Source organism: Ceratotherium simum, chromosome 26 (genome assembly GCF_057802395.1).
Source record: "Ceratotherium simum simum isolate JZ-2026a chromosome 26, ASM5780239v1, whole genome shotgun sequence".
NCBI classification, from domain to species: Eukaryota; Metazoa; Chordata; class Mammalia; order Perissodactyla; family Rhinocerotidae; genus Ceratotherium; species Ceratotherium simum.
In genome coordinates, this window is record NC_141925.1 from 35,172,614 (window position 1) to 35,192,247 (window position 19,634).

Here is a 19,634-nt window from a genome sequence, read left to right on the forward strand (position 1 = left end):
GTGTATGTCATTTTTAAAAAATAAATACAATTTTAAATTTCAGCCTTTTGTACACTAAGAGCATTCTACAAAGGTCCCCTAAAAAGGCAGTTTGTCATACTGGACCAGTATTTTAGGAATGTGAGCACTTTTTAAAGCCACTCATTCTAGTTCTGGGCCCTACTTGAACAAATCTAGAATTCCCAACTGGAAAGAGAGCTGGGAACTCAATCCACGGAGACCCAGAGGTGACACACTGCTTGCTTCTCTATTTCTCCCCACATTTCAGAGTCACAGGGGGAAAGTATTGCTCAGACTGATTTATGGTAACACCCCAATAGAAATCATGTCTGGAATTTTTGGTACTAAGTCACTGTAGTCCCTAGACAAGTTACACTTAAAAAGCTATAATTTTTCCTTAACCATAACATAGTTGAAATGTTAGTTCTGTTTTGCCCAGATCTTGTAATCACTGTGAGATTAGATTATACCTTTTCTAGGGGTTGAATTAGGAAGTAGTGTTGTCTCAGGCTGACCTCTCGGCTTTACTCCTGTTTATTGACTTCCATTTTCCTCTAACCATGCAGAATAACTGCAGGTAAACCCAATTTCTGGTTCGAGTCATTTCTCTACGGTCTGATGCAGGTACCGCCTGGCTGGCCTGCCTGGAGAGTACCAGCAGAGGAACATCACCAGCCCAGAGGTCAACTACTGCCTGGTGACAGAGCTGATTATCTGGACGCAGTATGAAATACAGGTGGCAGCTTACAACGGGGCTGGCCTGGGTGTCTTCAGCAGGGCAGTGACCGAGTACACCTTACAAGGAGGTAAGCTTGCTGCCCTGCAAGGTGGCAGTCATTGTTGGGGAGCAGGGTTTGTGAAGTTTGATTGGAGCATGTTAGAAATAAAAATACAGGATTCAATCCTCTAGGGAGCAGTTAGAAGGAAATTCATCATATATTCAATTTAATCTCCCCATCTATTCCGAAACTATAGCAGTACTATAGAAGGGAAACAGATAATATTCTAACTGGTTTTTTCTACTTACTATGGACAGGAAGGATCTAAACACATTGTTTAACCAGTCCACTTATTCTTGAAACATTCTGTGAAACTGACTTTTTCTAAATGGAATCATGGTGTATTTTGTAATAAAGCTGGCCTGGAGTCCTACATAGTACTGCGAATGTGTTTCCAAGGCAATGATTATTTAGAATTTTGTTTTGAGTGATGTAATATGATTATTGGCAAATAAAAACTCGTCCCCACACCCACCCCCCAAACATGACCAAGCAGAATGTTATAAAGCCAGTGGCTCTTACATAGATGTGCTAAGACCCAACCCCGTCATTTTAAGGCTTTCTACAGCGTCTGATTCCTCCTCTGATTCCTGGAGGATCCGGGTCTCGGTCCAGGAAGAGCCAGGCATCAGAAACAGCCTCCAGGTCTGCATTTCACTGTTACCGTTCTCAGCAGTAAGGGACAGACCCTCTCTGGATGCAACCCCGTGTGCCCTGCAGCAGCCCCCGTCCTGCCCAGAGAAACAATTCCTACAAAATCCAAAACCCTTCCCCACTCAGCAGCTTCCCCCTCGCCTGCCTCACGGGTGTGGTTTCATTTGCTTAGGCATTGTTATTGCCACCAGGCCTTGACCTTTCTCCAATGATCAGGGTTCTCACTGCCCACTTCTCTCTCAAACCATGCCTGAGACCTAATGTTCCTTGATATTACATGCTGTTATTATCATCCCTTATTGATTGGCTGTCTGTTGTCATCCCTAAGTCCATAAATCCTCCTTTATAAATGAAGTGCAGTCAGTCCCGCTTTCACAGTGACGAGCAGAGATGTTTAAAATGCAGGACAACCAGGAAGGACCTGCTCGTCGGCAAGTAATTCTTGATTACTCATTGAAAATGAAAATAGCTGGAAACCTGGACAATTAATGTTTGCTTTAATTAGTCTATTTAATAAAATAACTATAAATTTGGAAACACTTTAAATGACGGATATTGCTGTTAATAATCCCCTGTTACTGCTAATGGTGACGGCTTCATTTTATTGCCGGTGCATTTGAGTTCTGTGCAGGGTAAAGGGAAGCGGGTCTCCACCTAACTGAGAAGGGCTTTGGAGCCTTGAGTTTGGCTTTCATTCACTTGGCATCAGGGAGCCATTAAAGGTTTAGAGCTGTGAGTGACAGGCTCAAAATGCTGTATTAGGAGATGAATCTGTCGGTGGGTGTGCAGCAAGGTGGCGGGGGGAGCTGAGAATGACAGCAGCAACTCCAGAGACAAAGAGTGATAATTTGGCCCTGAAGTGATGAACTTCCCTGGCTCTGACAATGGCACTGAGAAAGGCGAGGGATGATATGTTTGGGCGGTGCTTTGTAGTTTTCAAAAGAGCTTGACATCTATTCCCTCTCTAGTGCCTCACAACAACCTAGCAAACCAGCGAGCACTCGCCCAGTGCGTCCTGTATGGTAGGACTGGGCTCGAAAACCATGGCGGGGGTGGGGGCAGCTAGCCCCTCCCTCAGGTTGCTCGCAGTTTATAGCATAGGACAGGGCAAGTTTTGTTTGCAACCATTTATGCATAAGGAAACTGAACGTTAGCTAGCTGGGATTTGGCTGGTCTGAAATCGCATGGCTAACAAACGGCAGAACCAGCACTAATACCTAGTCTTCAGAGTTAAGACCACAGTTTTCTGAGTGACGTCAGCAGCCTCTGATGTCAGTGGGACTTCAGAGGTGATTTCGGCCTGATTGGTGACAGCCTGGCTGCCCAGACTAGCAGGCCCGGGTGCAGGGCTCTGTGGAGATGGCAGCTGGCTGGGTGGCTCCCGCCCCTGTATGACGTGATCTCAATTGAGAAACATACTGAGTGTGCTTCTGCTCGGGGGAAGGATTTGTTTTCCTCACATAGGTGAGAAGCTAACTTCCATTAGCTCTTTGTGAAAATATGGTTCACAATCTCACTCTCTTTTAACTATTTTTGAGCTAATGTTTCTGAATGATGCCGTGCGTGCGGCTATCCCATCAGCATCTCAGTTTTTGTAGTGGAGTCATCTTTCCTTTTTCTGGGTGTTGGAGGCCTGGCGTGGAGCCCAGAGCCCGGAGCCACCAGCAGGTCTCAGGGGCACCCAGCGGACGTCATCATAATTCACATCTTCGCTCACTACAGGGCATTTCTGCTTTGACGTCTTGAAGCCATCCTTGTACAGACTTGATGGCAGTGTTTCGTTCCCCTCCTAACCATTGGTGTGGGCTCAGGAAACAGGTGGCATTTTCCTTCTTTGAGGGCTGCAGCCATTTTCTCTACGCATGTTTTAGACTTCCTGTATGTTCAGTGTGATTATAACTTCCCTGGGAAAATTACCCCGAACTTGCTGGAATTCAGTCATTTGGTCATTTCGTGCTCTGCTTCCAGACCCTGGTCCTAACCCTACACCCGTCCGTCAGTCACCGGACATAGCTTCTTAGGTTTGTGACAGCCGCTCAGACTTCCCCAGGAAGCACCGCCCGCCCTGACCCTCCTCTGTTGGAGGGACTTGCCTGAGCCCCAGGACAAATCCAGAGGGAGACCCTCGTTGGCCATGGTGTTGGGACACTCCCTGGGGTTTGGCTGTGGCGCTGACTCCAAGCCGGGCTCAGGTTCTTGGCAGGTGTCTGAAGGGGCACATAGCCGGCTGGCCCCTTGGCACAGGGTGCAGTCACACTGTGCTCATCTGTCCCTGCTCCTTGGGAGCCTCCAGGTCAGCTACCCCACAGCTGGACAAAAGGGAGCAAGCATGTTAATTCTGTCCTGGAACCAATGTTCCCACCCAAGGTAGCACAGAAATAGGAGAGGATTTGACAAGGTCAAGAAGAATGTGGGAGTGTGCGGGAGGACAGGCTGTACTAGCCTGGGTCAGGGGTAGATGAGTGAATACAGCAAATAAAAAGCTATCTGATTAGAAGGTGACACATTAGAAAGAAAAATGGCAACAGCGAGGGGCCATGAATAATTTAGGGAAACATGGAGACTGGGGCATTGTGAGAAGTCTTCACACACACACACACACATCCCGTTCTGATATGTGACCCCCCGGAAACGGCCCTTTCCTGGGAGTCCATCAAGGCCTGACTCTTAATATTTACTACTTATCTGCCTTCAAGAAGCACATTAACCTTTCTGAGCCTCAATTTTTTCATTTGTAAAATTGTGACATTTTTATCTGCCATGACAACTTTCAGGGACTTTGTGAAGGGAAAACAAGACCATACAAGTGAAAAAGCTTTGGAAACATGGAGTTGTTATACAAATACCAGTGGTGTAGTTGTTGTTATCTCTATTCCTCCTCCTACTGTGACAGCCACCAGGTTCTCCTTGAATGTTTGTGTTGTGGCTATTGGACAGAGAGAAATTTGGGGTCACTCTCTGTGCTAATATAAAACCAAGAACACAGACATCCAAGAATTGATGTGAGCACCTACTGTGTGCTCGATGTTGTGCAATGAGCCATGGCACCGAGAGTGGAGAAGATGCCTGACACATTGTCAAACTTAGGGACTTGCAGCCTAGCCAGGGAAGCAAGACTAACATTTATGCAACAAGAGCAGGGACTAGAAAAGAAGCCAGACTCATTCATGTGTGGTCACTCCCATTAATTACAAGGTGGATGTTACTAACATGCTTTGAAGACTCTCCAGTCAAGATACTCAGAGGAGTATGCCATTGACGTGAAGACCATCCCTGAAAAGGGGCTTTACTGGCATCTACATGGTGGGACAGCATCAGAGGAGGAAGTATGCTGCTGTCTGTGTTGGTTGAGAATGGAGTCCAGCTGCTAGAAACAGACCCAAAATGACAGTAGCTTAAATGAAATAAAGGGGTGTTTTTATCCTTCTCACACCCAAAGAGTGGGCAGTGAACCATACAGAATTGTAGTGGCAGCTCCATGGTCCCCAGAGAATCAGGCTCCTTCTTTTTACTTTGCCATCTTTAGCATTTTCATAGTTAGAAGCTGGCTACTGCAATGCCAACTGTCACATCTACATTCTAGAAGGAGGAAGGCACAGGGGTGTGCCTGGTGGCTAAGTATGCAAGTACGCCTGCCTTTGAAGAACTTTCTTAGAAGTCCCATCTACTGCTGACTTCCCCTTACAGTTCATGAAATATCTCTTTGTCAGAGAGCCTGGAAATGTAGTCTTTCCGCTGGACACATTTCTGTCCATTGTTAAGGAAGGAAGGGGGAAAGGATAGTGAAGGGCAGCTAGCAGTTTCTGCCTCACTTTCTATGGTGACTCCTGCTGGGGAGTCAAACCGGGAGGACATACAATTTCTAGACATAAAGTGTGTGACAATCTGTCACGGCTTGCCGCATGCAGAGTGCCTCATGATCCTTCATAATCACCCCCGCTGGAATTACCAGAAACTGCAAACCCACACCTCCTCTGGGCCCTCCCCAGGGGGGCTGTCTGGGTCATACCTGAGCATGCGTCTTTGCTGCTGGGAACCCTCCCAGGGCACTTGAGGTGTCCCACGGCTCTTAGCGCTGCTTGTTGAGAAAGCCTGAAGGACTGAGTCAGTCCTTGAAGCTGAAATGGAAATAATTTAAATGTCTGTATATTAAAGGGAAAAAGAATAACTCGTAAAATTAGCTATCTGTCAGCCTAATTTGGAAAATTATTGGAATGTGTATAAACAATTCTGGAGTCTCTCAGGAGGCCATGGGAATAACAGGGCATGCGCAGCCTCAGGAAGAATAGAGCTTCGGTCCAACCAGCCTAATTGTTCCTTCTCCCTTCAGCCAAGTGGCAAGCTTGATCCATCACGGGAAATGAGATGTAATTTGTCTTGACTTTAATAAGGCTCTTTGGATTTAGCTCCTCTTCAGAAGGTATAGGAATGCTGGGGAGAGCTGGTGCGGCTCCCACCACCATTAGGCCATTAGGCGGGCATGTATTGTGTTCAACGGTCTTTCTGAAAGAGAACTTATAAATGATGCAGTGTTGGCCCCGGGTGAGGAGTGAAGGGCACACAGGCCGCTCTTGTTAGCACTGGCAGCAGAGATGGAGCAACAGGAAAGCTGTGTGCCTCAGGGAGACTGAGCATCCTCGGGCTTCTGGAGCACATGAGTTTGGTCTCAAATGTATTTTCTTCAAGGAAGCTCCTGAAGGAACACAAGCAAGTATTCCTACCTCAAGTTCAGCATGATGTGATGTTGATCCCTGAAGTAATTTGAACTCACGATTCACCTGTCACATATCCCATTTTTCTGTTCAATCCAATTTGTTATTGAGATATGGTAAAAGTGTCTGGTCTGTCTACTTTGGTTCTTTACAAGTTCTCAGTGTGCACTAACACCTTGGACACACAGGGATTATGTAATATAAACTTCCCCCTTCCCCGCCTTTTCTTATTTCCCCCTCAGCCACCATCCCCCATTATCTTTCTGCCAATCCCATTTAATAGATTTTATTAGCAGTGCCTCCACGACTTTTTCTGCTCTAGGCATTTTTAGATGTGACATATTAACTTACAAATCAAGCAGCAGAACTCTAATACAGTTCCAGCCAAGTGAACTTTTCGGGGGTGAGAGGAAAGATTCCTTCTGTCACAGTAGCTGGGGCCTAAAATTCCAGCATCCGTGGAACCCACGCGTCAAATTTCCATTGTGATTACCCAAAATGAAATGGAAAATAACTTAAATTTACTCAAGAATTTGTTTCAAAATGTTTCCGGAAATCAATATGCTTTTGGTTTCAAGTGGAAAAAGCCATAGAGTGTAAGTTCTGCATAACTAAACACCCAGTATAATTACAGGCATTTTTCTTACTGCCAATGTCTACTTCAGCAACTTTCTAATCATTTAGTGCGGGAGGGAAAGTACTGTAGTCATTTGAAGCAATCAGTAGTTCAAATTCGATGCAGATGCAGTGTTTGGTTCCCAAATTCAGTTTTTGTTAAAAATTGTTCAACTAATGGTGAAAGACACATGAGGAACTGATGTGACAATGAAGTTCTCAGGTGAGCCCGCATGTGGAATCCTGTGCACTGTTAGAATATGAAATGTAATAGATGAGGGTTACATCCTAGAACAAGCCAGTGTACATTAGCGAACTTCTCCCATCCATTTCTTAACTGCGTCCATCAAGATACAGATGTTGGTTTTTTAATAGCTGGTCTAAAGACAAATTATCCCATAAATCATCATTTTGGGCCACTAAGGTTTTAATTTTTTTCTGGTTTTATTTCTTTATCATTTCTCTTCTTGTAACAGGTATTTTTGTGCTGTAATGATTTATTCTGGTTTCAGAACATTACCTTCTAATGAAAGGAAAATATTTCATATTTAAAGAGAAGTGGAGAAAACGTTTGGTTATCCACATTCCTAAAACATTAGTAAAAGCTCCTAAATGTTCACTTGGGCTTTGAAAGGTTTTCTAAAGTAAGGATTATAAATGAACACTCTGTTTACAAGCTCCATTCTTAACTCCTCTTGGGAAATTATCAATGTGGCATAAATAACATTGCACAAAAGATTTGTTTCTCAATCCTTAAGACTTTCTAGACCTCAGGCTGCGCCTACAGAGTAACATAATGTTCCAAATTCTGCCAGCATCACCTAAAACACAAAGTAAGAACTGAGCACAATGATAAGGGATGTTCCATTAGGTGTGGGCTTAAATTGGTCTTTTAGAACTTTCAGGAAAGAAAAGAATAGAAAACTAGCATTTTAGGGGAAGCCACTCTATACCAGTTTCGTTGTCCTATGTTATGCACTTAAATTCATTATCTTACTTTGTTCAGCCCCCAACAGTTGTGAGAGATGGGTATCACTATCCCTATTTTACAGAGAAAAAATGGAAGCTCAGAGAGGTGCCTAACTTTCTCAAGGTCACATAGCTAGAGAATGCTGGAAAATGCTGGAATTTATGCTTTTCTTCTTCATTCTGCATCTATGAAACATGGACAAATTTAATTCCAGATTTTCAGTGCGGCTGTATGAGGAATAGAAAAGAAGTGAGATCTCGTCTTGCTTATGCTCTCATGGCAGGTGGGTTTGCAGTAGCTTGTGGACATTTATGACTACAACACACCATAAGAAATCTATTTACATCGAAACCCAGTGTATACACGTACACACACACATACACACACACAACCAAAACAGAAGGTTCATGGAACAATAGTTACCCTTCCAGCCTATGGTGTTCTTTGGTATTTTCTACTTGATTCCATTCTGTTTCATTCTCTCATTCTTTAACAAATGTTGGCTGTGACCACTAAATTGAGTTCTTGGTCCACTAATGCATTTGTGACCTGCAGCTTGAAAAACACTGAATTTGAGCAATACGGGGTGTTTGGTTTGGCTCGTCTTGCAGCCCTTTCAGAAGAGGCTCCCACTGGCCTGTGGAACGCAGCAGAGTCAGGGTTGAAGAAGGATTCCCAAGAGAGATACCGCTGAAGCCAACAACACAAGACCGGAGTGGGGATGCGAGCAGGGGCGGCTGGCTGAGGCCCAGAGCTAAGATTTGGGGGCTGGAGGAGGGTTCCAGCACTTGTATCTGTGCAGATGACGTCGTGAGAAAGGAGTGTTCCCAGGATAAGACTTGCCCTTCAGCTGCCACCAGAAGACATAAGGAAAAATCAGACCAATCTTAAATTACTGTGACCTGAGCATTCTTTTGTGATGTACAGACTGGTCTTCCCTACAAGCCTGGGAACTCTTTGAGAGCAGGGGCTCTGTCTGATTTGTCTTATTTATATCTTATCCCTAAATCCAAGCACAATGCCTGACACGTACATAAAGCATAAATAGATATCTGACTAAAGACAGACGCTTATAGTTTCTATTTCAATTTCCCATGCTGCGCCAATTTAATCTCCATATCCAGTGCGATGCCCTGCCTTCTCTCCTGACTCTTCCCCTTGTCTCGGAAGCTCTAAGGAAAGCCCAGGGCCTGCTTGCTTTGTCCTCACCTGGTGTACCTCGCTAGCCTAAAAACAACTCCCAAATGCTTTCTCCTCAATGCCTGGCCAATCAATAAATGGGAAAAATAAGTTTAGAAAGGGACACGCAAAACTTTTTAAGTGTTAAAGTATTTTCTTTTGCGGGCCATTGAAAAAAGATACTCGAGCTTATTTGTCCAAAATTTGTCATCCTAATAATGTGTTAGAAATGTTAATGCAGTGGGAACATTCAGGTGTATCAAAACTGCAAGAACCGTAACCACACAAGAACCCAGCCGTGGCCTATAGCATCTGGAATTAGCGATAACACCCGACACACAAATTCTAATGTGCATATCCATGCAGTAATGTGTAGCCAGTAGCTCTGCCACATAATGCGCTCACTTCTCCCCTATTTGAAAGTCATGTACATTTAATTTGATGGGATTACCTGGAGAAGTAGATGCCCATGAATCCCCACTAAGTTCTGGATGGACACTTCAGTCCCTAATATTTGAAATCATATACTTTAAGAATAATGAAAAACGGAGTGTGCAGTTGTGGCAAAGACATGAAGATCTATGTGCCCTTCCACAATGTGGAGATACTGCTGGGGGCAGCTGCTCAACTAGCAGCTCCATTCCCAGTGAGTGGAAAGTGAGCAGAAGGAAGGAGACTCTTTCCTAGGCAAGGTGAGCCATGAATGGTCACATGCAAGGCTTCCCACCAACCAGGAAAACCGACATTGCACTTGAGGGTAATGAGAGATGAACTGTTGTTATGGTAAGACACTGAGATTTCACAGTTTATCTGTAACAGATAAGGTAGTGTTACTTTAATAGATGCAACTGGGCACATTAGAATATAGAAATTTTGTTGAACAATGCACTGTAATTTCCTTCTGTGCTAAATTCAGCTAATTTTATAGCATTATACTGGGCTACTTAGGATCTTTAGGTTGGGTTTGCATTAATCTGATAGGAAGTAATAAGCAGGATGTAGAAGTCAATCATTTTCTGACCACAGAGGCCTAGACACCCGTGTCCACCTATTCCATGAGGCCCGATGAATTTCTCTGCTGGCACTTCATAGCGTCACTTTCTTCATTTTATCTGTCGTGTTGTGAATCTGCAAAACCTCAGGTAGCTCCATGGTCAGTGCAGGGATTTTTTTTTATTAAGCGTTATTATAAACTGATCCTCCCATTTATGTGGACTGCAGAGAAGATGAATTGTAATGATAGACTAGAATTCACTCAGGGGTGTGGCAAATAAGTTTTACAGAATAATATTGTTTGAGTTCTTGAATGAAATATCAAAAGTAAAAACAATCTGTGTCTCACTTTTCAGCTACAGAGAATAGTTCAGGAAAAGTACCTACCTGGCATAATGTCAAATTCTACGGGCTGTAAATAACAGTGGACATTCCTAGTAGAAAAAGTGGAGAAGGTAGAAAAGAAGCTTGTGGGGACAAGAGTGGGTTTTTTTGCCAACCAATTAATTAGGCTCCAGAGAGAATGAAAATAATAACCAAGGGAAGAATGCTGGGATGGAGAGAGAGGAGGAGGAAGGAAGGTAGGTAAGTAGGCGGATAAGAAGGAAGGAGGGAAAGGAGGAAGGAAATAAAGAGAAAATAAGCAGAAAAGAAACTCCAGAGCAGTGGTTCTCAAAGTCTGGTCCCTGGACCAGAAGCATCAGCATCACTTGTTAGAAATGCACATTCTCGGGCCCTACCCCCCAACCCACCGATCAGAAACTCTGGTGGTAGGGCCTACCATTTGTGTCAAACACAAGCCCTCAGACGATTCTGATACATTTTTTAATTTGAGAACCACTCCTCTAGAGGTTGGTGGGTAGAAGCCTGTAACATCAAAGAGTCAAACCAATGAACGCTACCGTCCCATAATAGAGGAGGATTGTGCCCAGCAAGGATCAGTCCCACCTACTGGAGAAAAGCAACAATGCCTGTGAACCACAGCACATGATATGTAGGATTACCACGCGTGCTGGGGGATTGTAGGGATAGTGGTGCCTCTCAGAAGAAACCTCAACTGTGTTGTTAGAAACTCTGATGGTTGGGTAGGAGGCTCAAGTCTTCCTTAAGATGAAGGTCATGACTTGGAAAAGAAAGGAAGATATGGGTAATGATCAACTGGTAACTCAAGAGGAGTGAGCTGTTTGGACCAAGTCAACCAATGAGAATACACATATGTTTGGAGGAGAACAGGATTTCAGAACAGCTTCTTCTCCCTATTTATGTCTGCAGCATTTTGGAAGAAAGTGAGGCTAGGATGGCCACATTTCTTTCAGGTCAAGCAGCCTGATCATCTTTCAGTCGTCTTTTTCTTATGGTTTTGATCTGTTTCCCTATCGAGGTGAGTGGGATTTGTGTTGGAACGATGGGTTTATGACAAGGATGGCTTTCATCTCAGAAAGTGTAGAAAGAGCACATTCAGCTCTCTTGAACTCTCTTGAAAAATGAGAGATAGAGAGGAAACGCATAGGTGAAGCTATAAAATACTCACTAGTGGGCAGGGCTGCAGGTTCTACTTCACGGGAAGAAGTGTAGAAATACGGCCCTATAATTCTTAGGAAGCAGTCACTAGCAGTCACCTTTGGTCATTCAGAATGAACCACATCCTACTAACCTCATTTCCTTTTTGGGGAGGGTTACTGAGGTGATAGGTCCAAATACCATATTCATTCTGTAGCTTGACTTTCACTCATTCATTCACTCACTCAATAAGCACCATTATGGCTAACATGGGGAAATACGGATTGAGTGATAAAATAATTAGATAAATTTCTAGGGCTCAGCTATGGCCAAAGACTGTAATTTACTTGATTGATGCCCACTTGGATGGTGACTACAGTTGCAAAATCCATCATTCTTCTGGGCTTTTCTTGGTCAACACTTCTGTCAGTGACTGGGAGGGAATGGAGATGACATGCCTGTCAAATATGCAGGTGTCACAGCTGAGAGGTGTAATTCATATAGTCTATCCCCGAATGAGAAATAAAAAACTGCTTTTTTAGACTGATGGTTGAAATCAAATTGAAACATAAAAGGGATAAGCCAAAATACTGTATTTACATCCACACAACCAATCATGTGACAACAGGATGGGAGACATGACTTGCCAACAGTTACCATAAAAAGACTTGAGGGGTTTAGTGGAGCACAGATCCAAGGAGAGCTAAGACCATAATCTTAATCTCTCTCTATAAATGACATGTTTCTAAATAAAGGCAGATCGTGATGCCACAGAATCCTGTTTTGGCTACATGCCACTTGGAGCATTGAGGCCAGCTCCAGGTGCCTCACCATGAGGATGGTGAGAAAATCGAGGCTCCACAGAGGAGGATAACTAGAACAGGAAGTGCTCTGTAAATCCTGTCGTATGGGAGACAGAGAAGAGAAACGGGGTGTTTATTTGGCCTGTAGTATTAAAGCCTAGCTGGATATTTTTGTGATTTTCAAATAGTCTGGCAGCTATGTGTGTAAGGAACGGTTTACCCAGGAGACAGACGGGAATCGATGGGCAGAAAGTTGCAGAAGGAAAGGTTTTAGTTCAGCATAAGGAAAATCCCCTTTACAATGTATGGCAGAGGTGCTAATTGACTTAAGGAGCAGGAAAGTTGTGTCCAAGAAATTATGCCAGCAGTAGTTGAGCGGCCGCCTGTCCAGGGTGCTGTGGGCAGAACTCCTGCTGGACAGGATGGTGAACCACGTGACCTTGGAGGGCTCTTGCAACTCCTGCTTCTCCAGTCTGCAAACCCTATCTGGACATCATCAATAGGTTTGTTTGCATGACCCTTGCCTCTATGAAGCTTCATAGAAGAAGCATTCTTTACCAAAACTCTGGTTATCATAATTTCATGGAACAAAGCCATGGTGTTGGGTTGAGTATATGTATTTGAGTTTGCGTCCATGCCTTGGCACATCTCGGGTTGTAATACTCTTTCTACTGTGTTTCCACCTGGAAATTCCTACTTAAAAATTTGGCTCAGGAACTGTCTCCTCCATAGAGTTTTCCTTAAGGAAATTCGTGCTGACCTTCACTGTAGCACTTGTTACATAGAACTATAAGTGTCTGCTTCCCCTACTAGACCCTGAGCTCCATGAAGGTAGGAACCTTGAACCTAGATTCGTCATATATAAATACAGAGAAAGGATCTGGTTTCATAGCAGTAGGCCCTTACGTATTATACATATACATGTATACATATATACATATACATGCACACACATACATGTATGTACATGTTTACCTACAGATGCATACATATAAATGTGTGCACGTGCACATGTACATATATGTATACATGCATGTGTGCATATACATACACATATGTACATGTACATATACTTACACGTTGATATGTGCCTATACGTACACATATAAAAGTGTGCATATACACATACATATATACATATACACGTGTCATTACCAGAGATAAAATTGGCTTCTCTGTGTGAAAATGAAAATCTGAAGCCAAAGTAAGATGTCTTCCAGCAAATAATAATACTTATAAATTGAACTAGTGCATCTTACTATATCATCAGTTTGTGGTCTTACATCACAGTGTTTCTAGGGAGAAAAGAAGAATAAAAGTTTACTAGCTAATTGCAATATTGCTCATAGTAGGGAACAATAGATTGTATCAAAAAAAAGAGAGGACTTTGGGTCTATATACGCATATTAGTGTGTGTGTGTATATATGTGTATGTGTGTATATAAACATTAGAGCAAAAATACAAAGCTTCTAGTTACCAAAACATATGTCAAAAAAGACAGACAATAAAACAGACCACATGGTGAAGCAAACACACACATACACATACACAGAGACATCAATAAGCATATAGGGAATTATAACATGGATATATTTATAACATATGTATGTATGTGTATATACAAATGACAGAACTAAAGCCAAATTTATTGATTATGTAAATAAATGTAATGGACTTAGCCTGTGAAAATAAGAAGATTTCCAGGGCCGGCCCCATGGCTTAGCGGTTAAGTGCGCGCACTCCACTGCTGGCGGCCCGGGTTCGGATCCCGGGTGCGCAGCGACCCGCCGCTTCTCCGGCCATGCTGAGGCCGCGTCCCACATACAGCAACTAGAAGGATGTGCAGCTATGACATGCAACTATCTAGTGGGGCTTTGGGGGGAAAATTAATAAATAAAAAATTAAATTAAATTAAAAAAAAAAAAGATTTCCAGATTGGCTGAAAAGCAAAATCTAACACTATGCTGTAAACAAGAGATACCTAAAAGAAAGAAATTAATAAAGGTAAAAAGTAAAAGGATGGACAAAAGATGCACAGACAAATACAAAGAAAGCAGAGGTCGTGATCTTGATATCTGACCAACAGAACCTATATAAAAAAAACATTTACAAAGACAAAGGAGAGCATTTTCTAATGCTAAAAGCTACAAGTCACAGTGAAGAGACAACAACCATCATTTATGTACCTAGCAACATAGCAATATCCTTCATAAAGCAGAAACTATGGCAGATGCAAAGAAAAAGGAGAGACACTAGTGAAAGGAGACTTGAACGTGCCTCTCTCAACCCAAGACAGATGTAGACAAAGAGTAAAGTCAGTAAAAGTGCAGAATACCCAAGTAACCCAATAAATGAGGTTTAACTTATACACCAACTCTGAACCGTGCTAATAGACAACACACTTTCTTTATAAGTGCACAGGGAACATTTTTGAAGGTGGATCATGTCTTAGGCCACAAAAAAATCACAAACAATTCCAAAGAGTGTAAAGATTACGTCAAAGAAAAAAGGTTACAAACTAGTTTCACTTTATGAATATTGATGCAAAAGTGCTGAAAAATTATTAAACAAAATTCAACAGCACATGAAAAAATAGAAGATCATATCCAAGTAGGGTTTATTCCAAGAATGCAGTTTTGACATTTCCCAATATTCAACACCCCTCCATAGTAAAAATATATGATAAAATTTGAATTCATAGATATTTACTCAATATGGTGAACGATGTATGTACCTCAGCCCCCAAATCCATTTTCTCCGTTTACTTATTGGGGACGCACTACAGGTGTTCCTGCTAAAGGAGGAGCCATGGGCTGCCCACATCTCCTCCACTCTTCATGTTGCAATGGGAGTGTTCACCAAAGAGAAAGACAAGAGAAAGCAATTAGAGTCATAAAGCCTGAAAAGGAAGTGATAAAACTATCTCTACTTGCAGATAATAAGATTTGATATGTAGAAACTCCAAAATAGCCAATGGAGAAACTATTATAAATAATAAGAGAATTTATCAAACTAGCAAGTTACAAAATCAGCATATAAAAACAGCAGACCTCATAAGCACAGACAAAAAACGCAGCTGGAAGTTGTAATCAAGATCCCGCTTACAATAGCAGAATAAAATTAGAATAGAATAGAAAAGGAATGGAAAAAAAGAAGAAGAAAGGAAGAAAAGAAAAGAAACCTGGGATAAACTTAACAAGAAATGGCCAAAACCTATGAAGAAAACTATAAATGTTCCAGAAAGTCATAAAAGTAGATGTAAACAAATGGATTGACATAGCATGTTGTTGAATAAGAAGACTTAATATCACGATGATGTTAGTGCTCCCTACCTTAATTTAGAAATGTCACATGATCCCAATAAAAATAGTATCAGAATTTTTTTTTCTGGAGCTGGAAAAAATAATTTAAAAGGGTCATTCAGAAGAAAATGAGCAAGAATAGCCAGAAAAACCCTGAAAGAGAAAAAGCAATGAGGATGGAATAGTCCTTTAGGTATCAAAACATTGTAAAGCTCTATAATTTAAAAAGTGTACTATTGGTGCATGAGTGGAAGATAAATGGAATAGAATAGAAAATCCAGAAAGGGACCCAATTCCATATGAAAATTTAGTAAGAGTGACATCTCGGATGACTAAACAAAGATAGACTTTTTGATAAGTAGTACTGAAATAAGTGGATACCTATATGGAAAAAGACAAAATTGGATCCATTCCCTGCACCATATACAAGGATACCTTCCAAATGGATCAGAGATATCGATATTAAAAACATGAAACCTCAAAACTACTAGAAGAAAGCATTAGTGAATTCTTCTGTAACCCAGAAATGGGGAAAATTTCTCTGACTATGACTCAAAATCTAGATGCAATAAAAGAAAAGATTGATAAATTTGATTACATAAAATTTTTAAAAAGCTAAAATATTCCGTATGCAAAAAAATACAGTAAGCAAAGGGAGAAAAACATAAATGGGAAATATTTACAACTTACATCCCTAAAATAGAAACGAAAAAGACCAACAACCAAAAGAAAAAGGGCAAGAAATAAGAAAAGAGAATTAACAGAAATGAGAATAGCCCTTAACCTTAGGAAAAGATGCTCAATTTTGCCCATAATAAGAGAAATACAAAGTGAAGCTACACAGAGACACCATTTCTCACCTACCAGTTTGGTAAAAATTGGAAAATTTGACAATACTCTGTGATAAGACTCGAAACAGGCACCCCCATTCCTTGCCACTGGAAAGGCAACACAATACCACTGCTAATTAATTCAATCAGCATACATTGGTGGAAGCTACAACTGGCGGGAGGCAGTTGATGAGGAATGGATGTACAGAGTCTCAATGTATCCCCTCACAAAATACATATGAATTACAAAGGAAAAAGAATGACTTTACTGAGGCGAAACCTGGCCGCAAGTGATTACAGTTAGCTTCACCAGTAATAGGACAAATCAAAATTGTGCACCATGGAGAAGATGCAGTGAAAGAACATAGCATCACTCTGTGCTGTGCCCTCCTAAGATGCACAGCCCAAGTCTCATCAAGAAGAAACACTAGACAAACTCAACTGAGGGACATACTACACAGTAAATTAGCTTGTAATATCCAAAAATGTCAAGGGCAGGAGAGTCAAGGAAAAACTGAGGAACTGTTCCAGATTGAAGAAGACTAAAGAGTGATGATAACTAAATGCAGCGTCTGATCTGGACTGGATCCTGTTGCTACAGAGGATGTTATAGGGGAAATAGGAGAATTCTAGATTAGGTGGCAATGGTGTATCTGTGGTGATGTCCTGGTTTTGATGGCTGTATTGTGGTTAGGTGGTGAAAGCCCATGTTTCTAGGATTTGTATACCACAATATTTGGGGGTGCTGGGCTTATGTTAATAGCTCACTCTCAAACAGTTTTGAAAAAAAGCCTTTATGTAATTTCAGATTCTTTGTAAGTTTGAAATATTTTAAAATGAAAATTTTCTTTAGCATTTAAAAATGTTGCTAATTCTTTTTTGGTTTAAAATAAATAAAACCTAATAAAACTTCTAATGCCAATAACTAGCTAAATTGTATACCCTCTGACACACCAACTCTACTTGTAGGAATTTATTCCGAAGATACACTTGCAAACCAATGAGAAGATGAAGAGACATATACAGGGCCATTCACTTTAGCACTGTTTGTGATTCCACTATTTGGAATCTACCAAAATGCCCATCGTTAAGGGACTGGTTGAATAAACTATGGGACATCCACACAATGGAGGATTATATTCGTGTACGAAAAAAAGAGGGATGTTTCTAGAACTAAATCTACAGGAAAAGGAGGGTGCAGAAATAGAAATGAAGCTTCTCATTGACTTCAAAACCAAGTAAATATATTTTATCTATTTATAAAACTAAATTTAAAAAATTTATAAAAGCCTAAAAAATTGAAGGCAAAATGAAACAAATGAACATAACTGTATATTGAGTTGATGGCATAACCAAATGGAAAGTAATGATTTCAGGTAACTTTAAAACATGATCATTTGACTGTACATCCCTAGGAGGATATAATCCAAGCACAAAAACAAAAACTGGAAAAAAAAGATCTAAAACTGTTTTCAGTGGTCACAGTGGTGGTATTAATGTTGAGTTTGGCTTTTTGAGGCAACTGTATGAATATTGTGAGATAAAGCAATTAAGTATTATGTTGATATCATTGGGAACTGAAATTTTTGGCAAAGTTGAAACTCTAAATTTGAATTGGTAGTATGATGCTTTTATCTTTAAAAAGAAAAAGCAATTTCTTGTAAAAATGCCTAGAAATAACCAACCCGGTAGCACTGAGCTTCCCAGTAACCACAAAAATACAGACTTTCTTGAGTGAATGGATGATTCCAGGTCAGGAGCAGTAATGTGTAAGATGAGTCCAGAAGATCTTGTCATTCCAAAAAGCAAAGACACCATCAAACAGTAGTGACGGCTTGTCAAAAAGACTCACGTGCCGACTTGAAAAGGCTCCCACTAGTTAAGGATGGAAAAGTATGACAATCAATAATACTAATAATAACTGCAAAGGATTAAAATGCTTCAAATACATTTCAGTCCATTGATTCATAACAATATATATTTTTAAGAGCCTCAATGATCATCTTTGGAAAATGGTAGGGAAGCTGTTAAATACTGAATTTGTGTAGAAGTTCCAATCAAAAATCTCAAGATTGCTGGTGAGAAACTTGACCTTGATTGGTGAACGTCACTTGTTCAGTATCTGGTTTTATTCTTGAGATGGCTCCGTTCAGATTCCATCAAGACTTCTAACAATGTGGATGGGTCTAGAGGGTTTTATGCTAAGTGAAAGAAGTCAGACAGAGAAAGATAAATATCATATGATTTCACTTACATGTGGAATCTCAAAAACAAAACAAAATAGAATCAGACTCATAAATACAGGAAACAAACTGGTGATTACCAGAGAGGGGAGGATTTGGAGTGTGGGTGAAACAGGTAAAGAGGATTAAGAGGTACAGACTTCCAGTTATAAAATAAATAAGTCATGGGGATGTAATGTACAGCACAAGGAATATAGTCAATAATATTATAATAAATTTGTATAATGACAGATGATAGCTGGACTTATCGTGGTGATCATTTTAGAATAAATATATATAAATATTGAATCACCATGATGTACACCTGAAGCTAATAGGATATTATATGTCAATTACACTTCCATAAAAAAACACTAGTCATTAGGGAAATGCAAATCAAAACCACGAGATACTTCTTCACACCCATTAGAAAGGCCATTATGAAAAAAAAAATAGGAAATAATAAGTGTTGGTGAGGACGTGGAGAAATCAGAACCCTCATGTATGGCTGGTGGAAATGTAAAATGGTGCATACTGGGAAACAATATGGCAGTTCCTCAAAAAAATGAAACAGAATTACCATATGGTCCAGCAATTCCACTTCTGGGTATATACCTAAAAGAATTGAAAGCAGGAACTCAAACAGATATTTGTACACCAGTTTTCATCGCAGCATTATTCACAATAGCCAGAAGGTGGAAACAACCCAAATGTCCATCAACAGATGAATAGAGAAACAAAATGTGGTGTATACATACAGTGGAATATTATTCAGCCTTAAAAATGAATGAAATCCTGATACACGGTACAACATGGATGAAGCTTGAAAACATCACGCTAAGTGCTATAAGCCAGACACAAAAGGACAAATGTTGTATGATCCCACTTACGTGAGGTACCTACGACAGACAAATTCATAGAGACAGAAAGTACAATAGAGGTTACCAGGTGCTGGGGGGAGGAAGGAATGGGGAGTTATTGTTTAATGACAGAGGTTTTGTCTGAGATGATGAAAAAGTTCTGGAAATGGATAGTGGTGATGGTTGTACAACATTGTGTATGTACTGAAGGCCA

The 19,634-nt window shown here is 41.0% G+C and overlaps 1 protein-coding gene across 2 annotated transcripts in view; it reads left to right on the forward strand.

Annotated features, from left to right (window-relative positions):
- The window catches only part of SDK1 (sidekick cell adhesion molecule 1), a 917,991-nt gene that overhangs the window by 711,751 nt on the left and 186,606 nt on the right, over window positions 1–19,634 (forward strand). For both annotated transcript variants that reach the window (XM_087417496.1, XM_087417497.1), the window contains one exon: window positions 625–806. In XM_087417496.1, coding sequence (XP_087273622.1) covers window positions 625–806 — 182 coding nt within the window. The remainder of the gene's footprint in view (window positions 1–624; window positions 807–19,634) is intronic.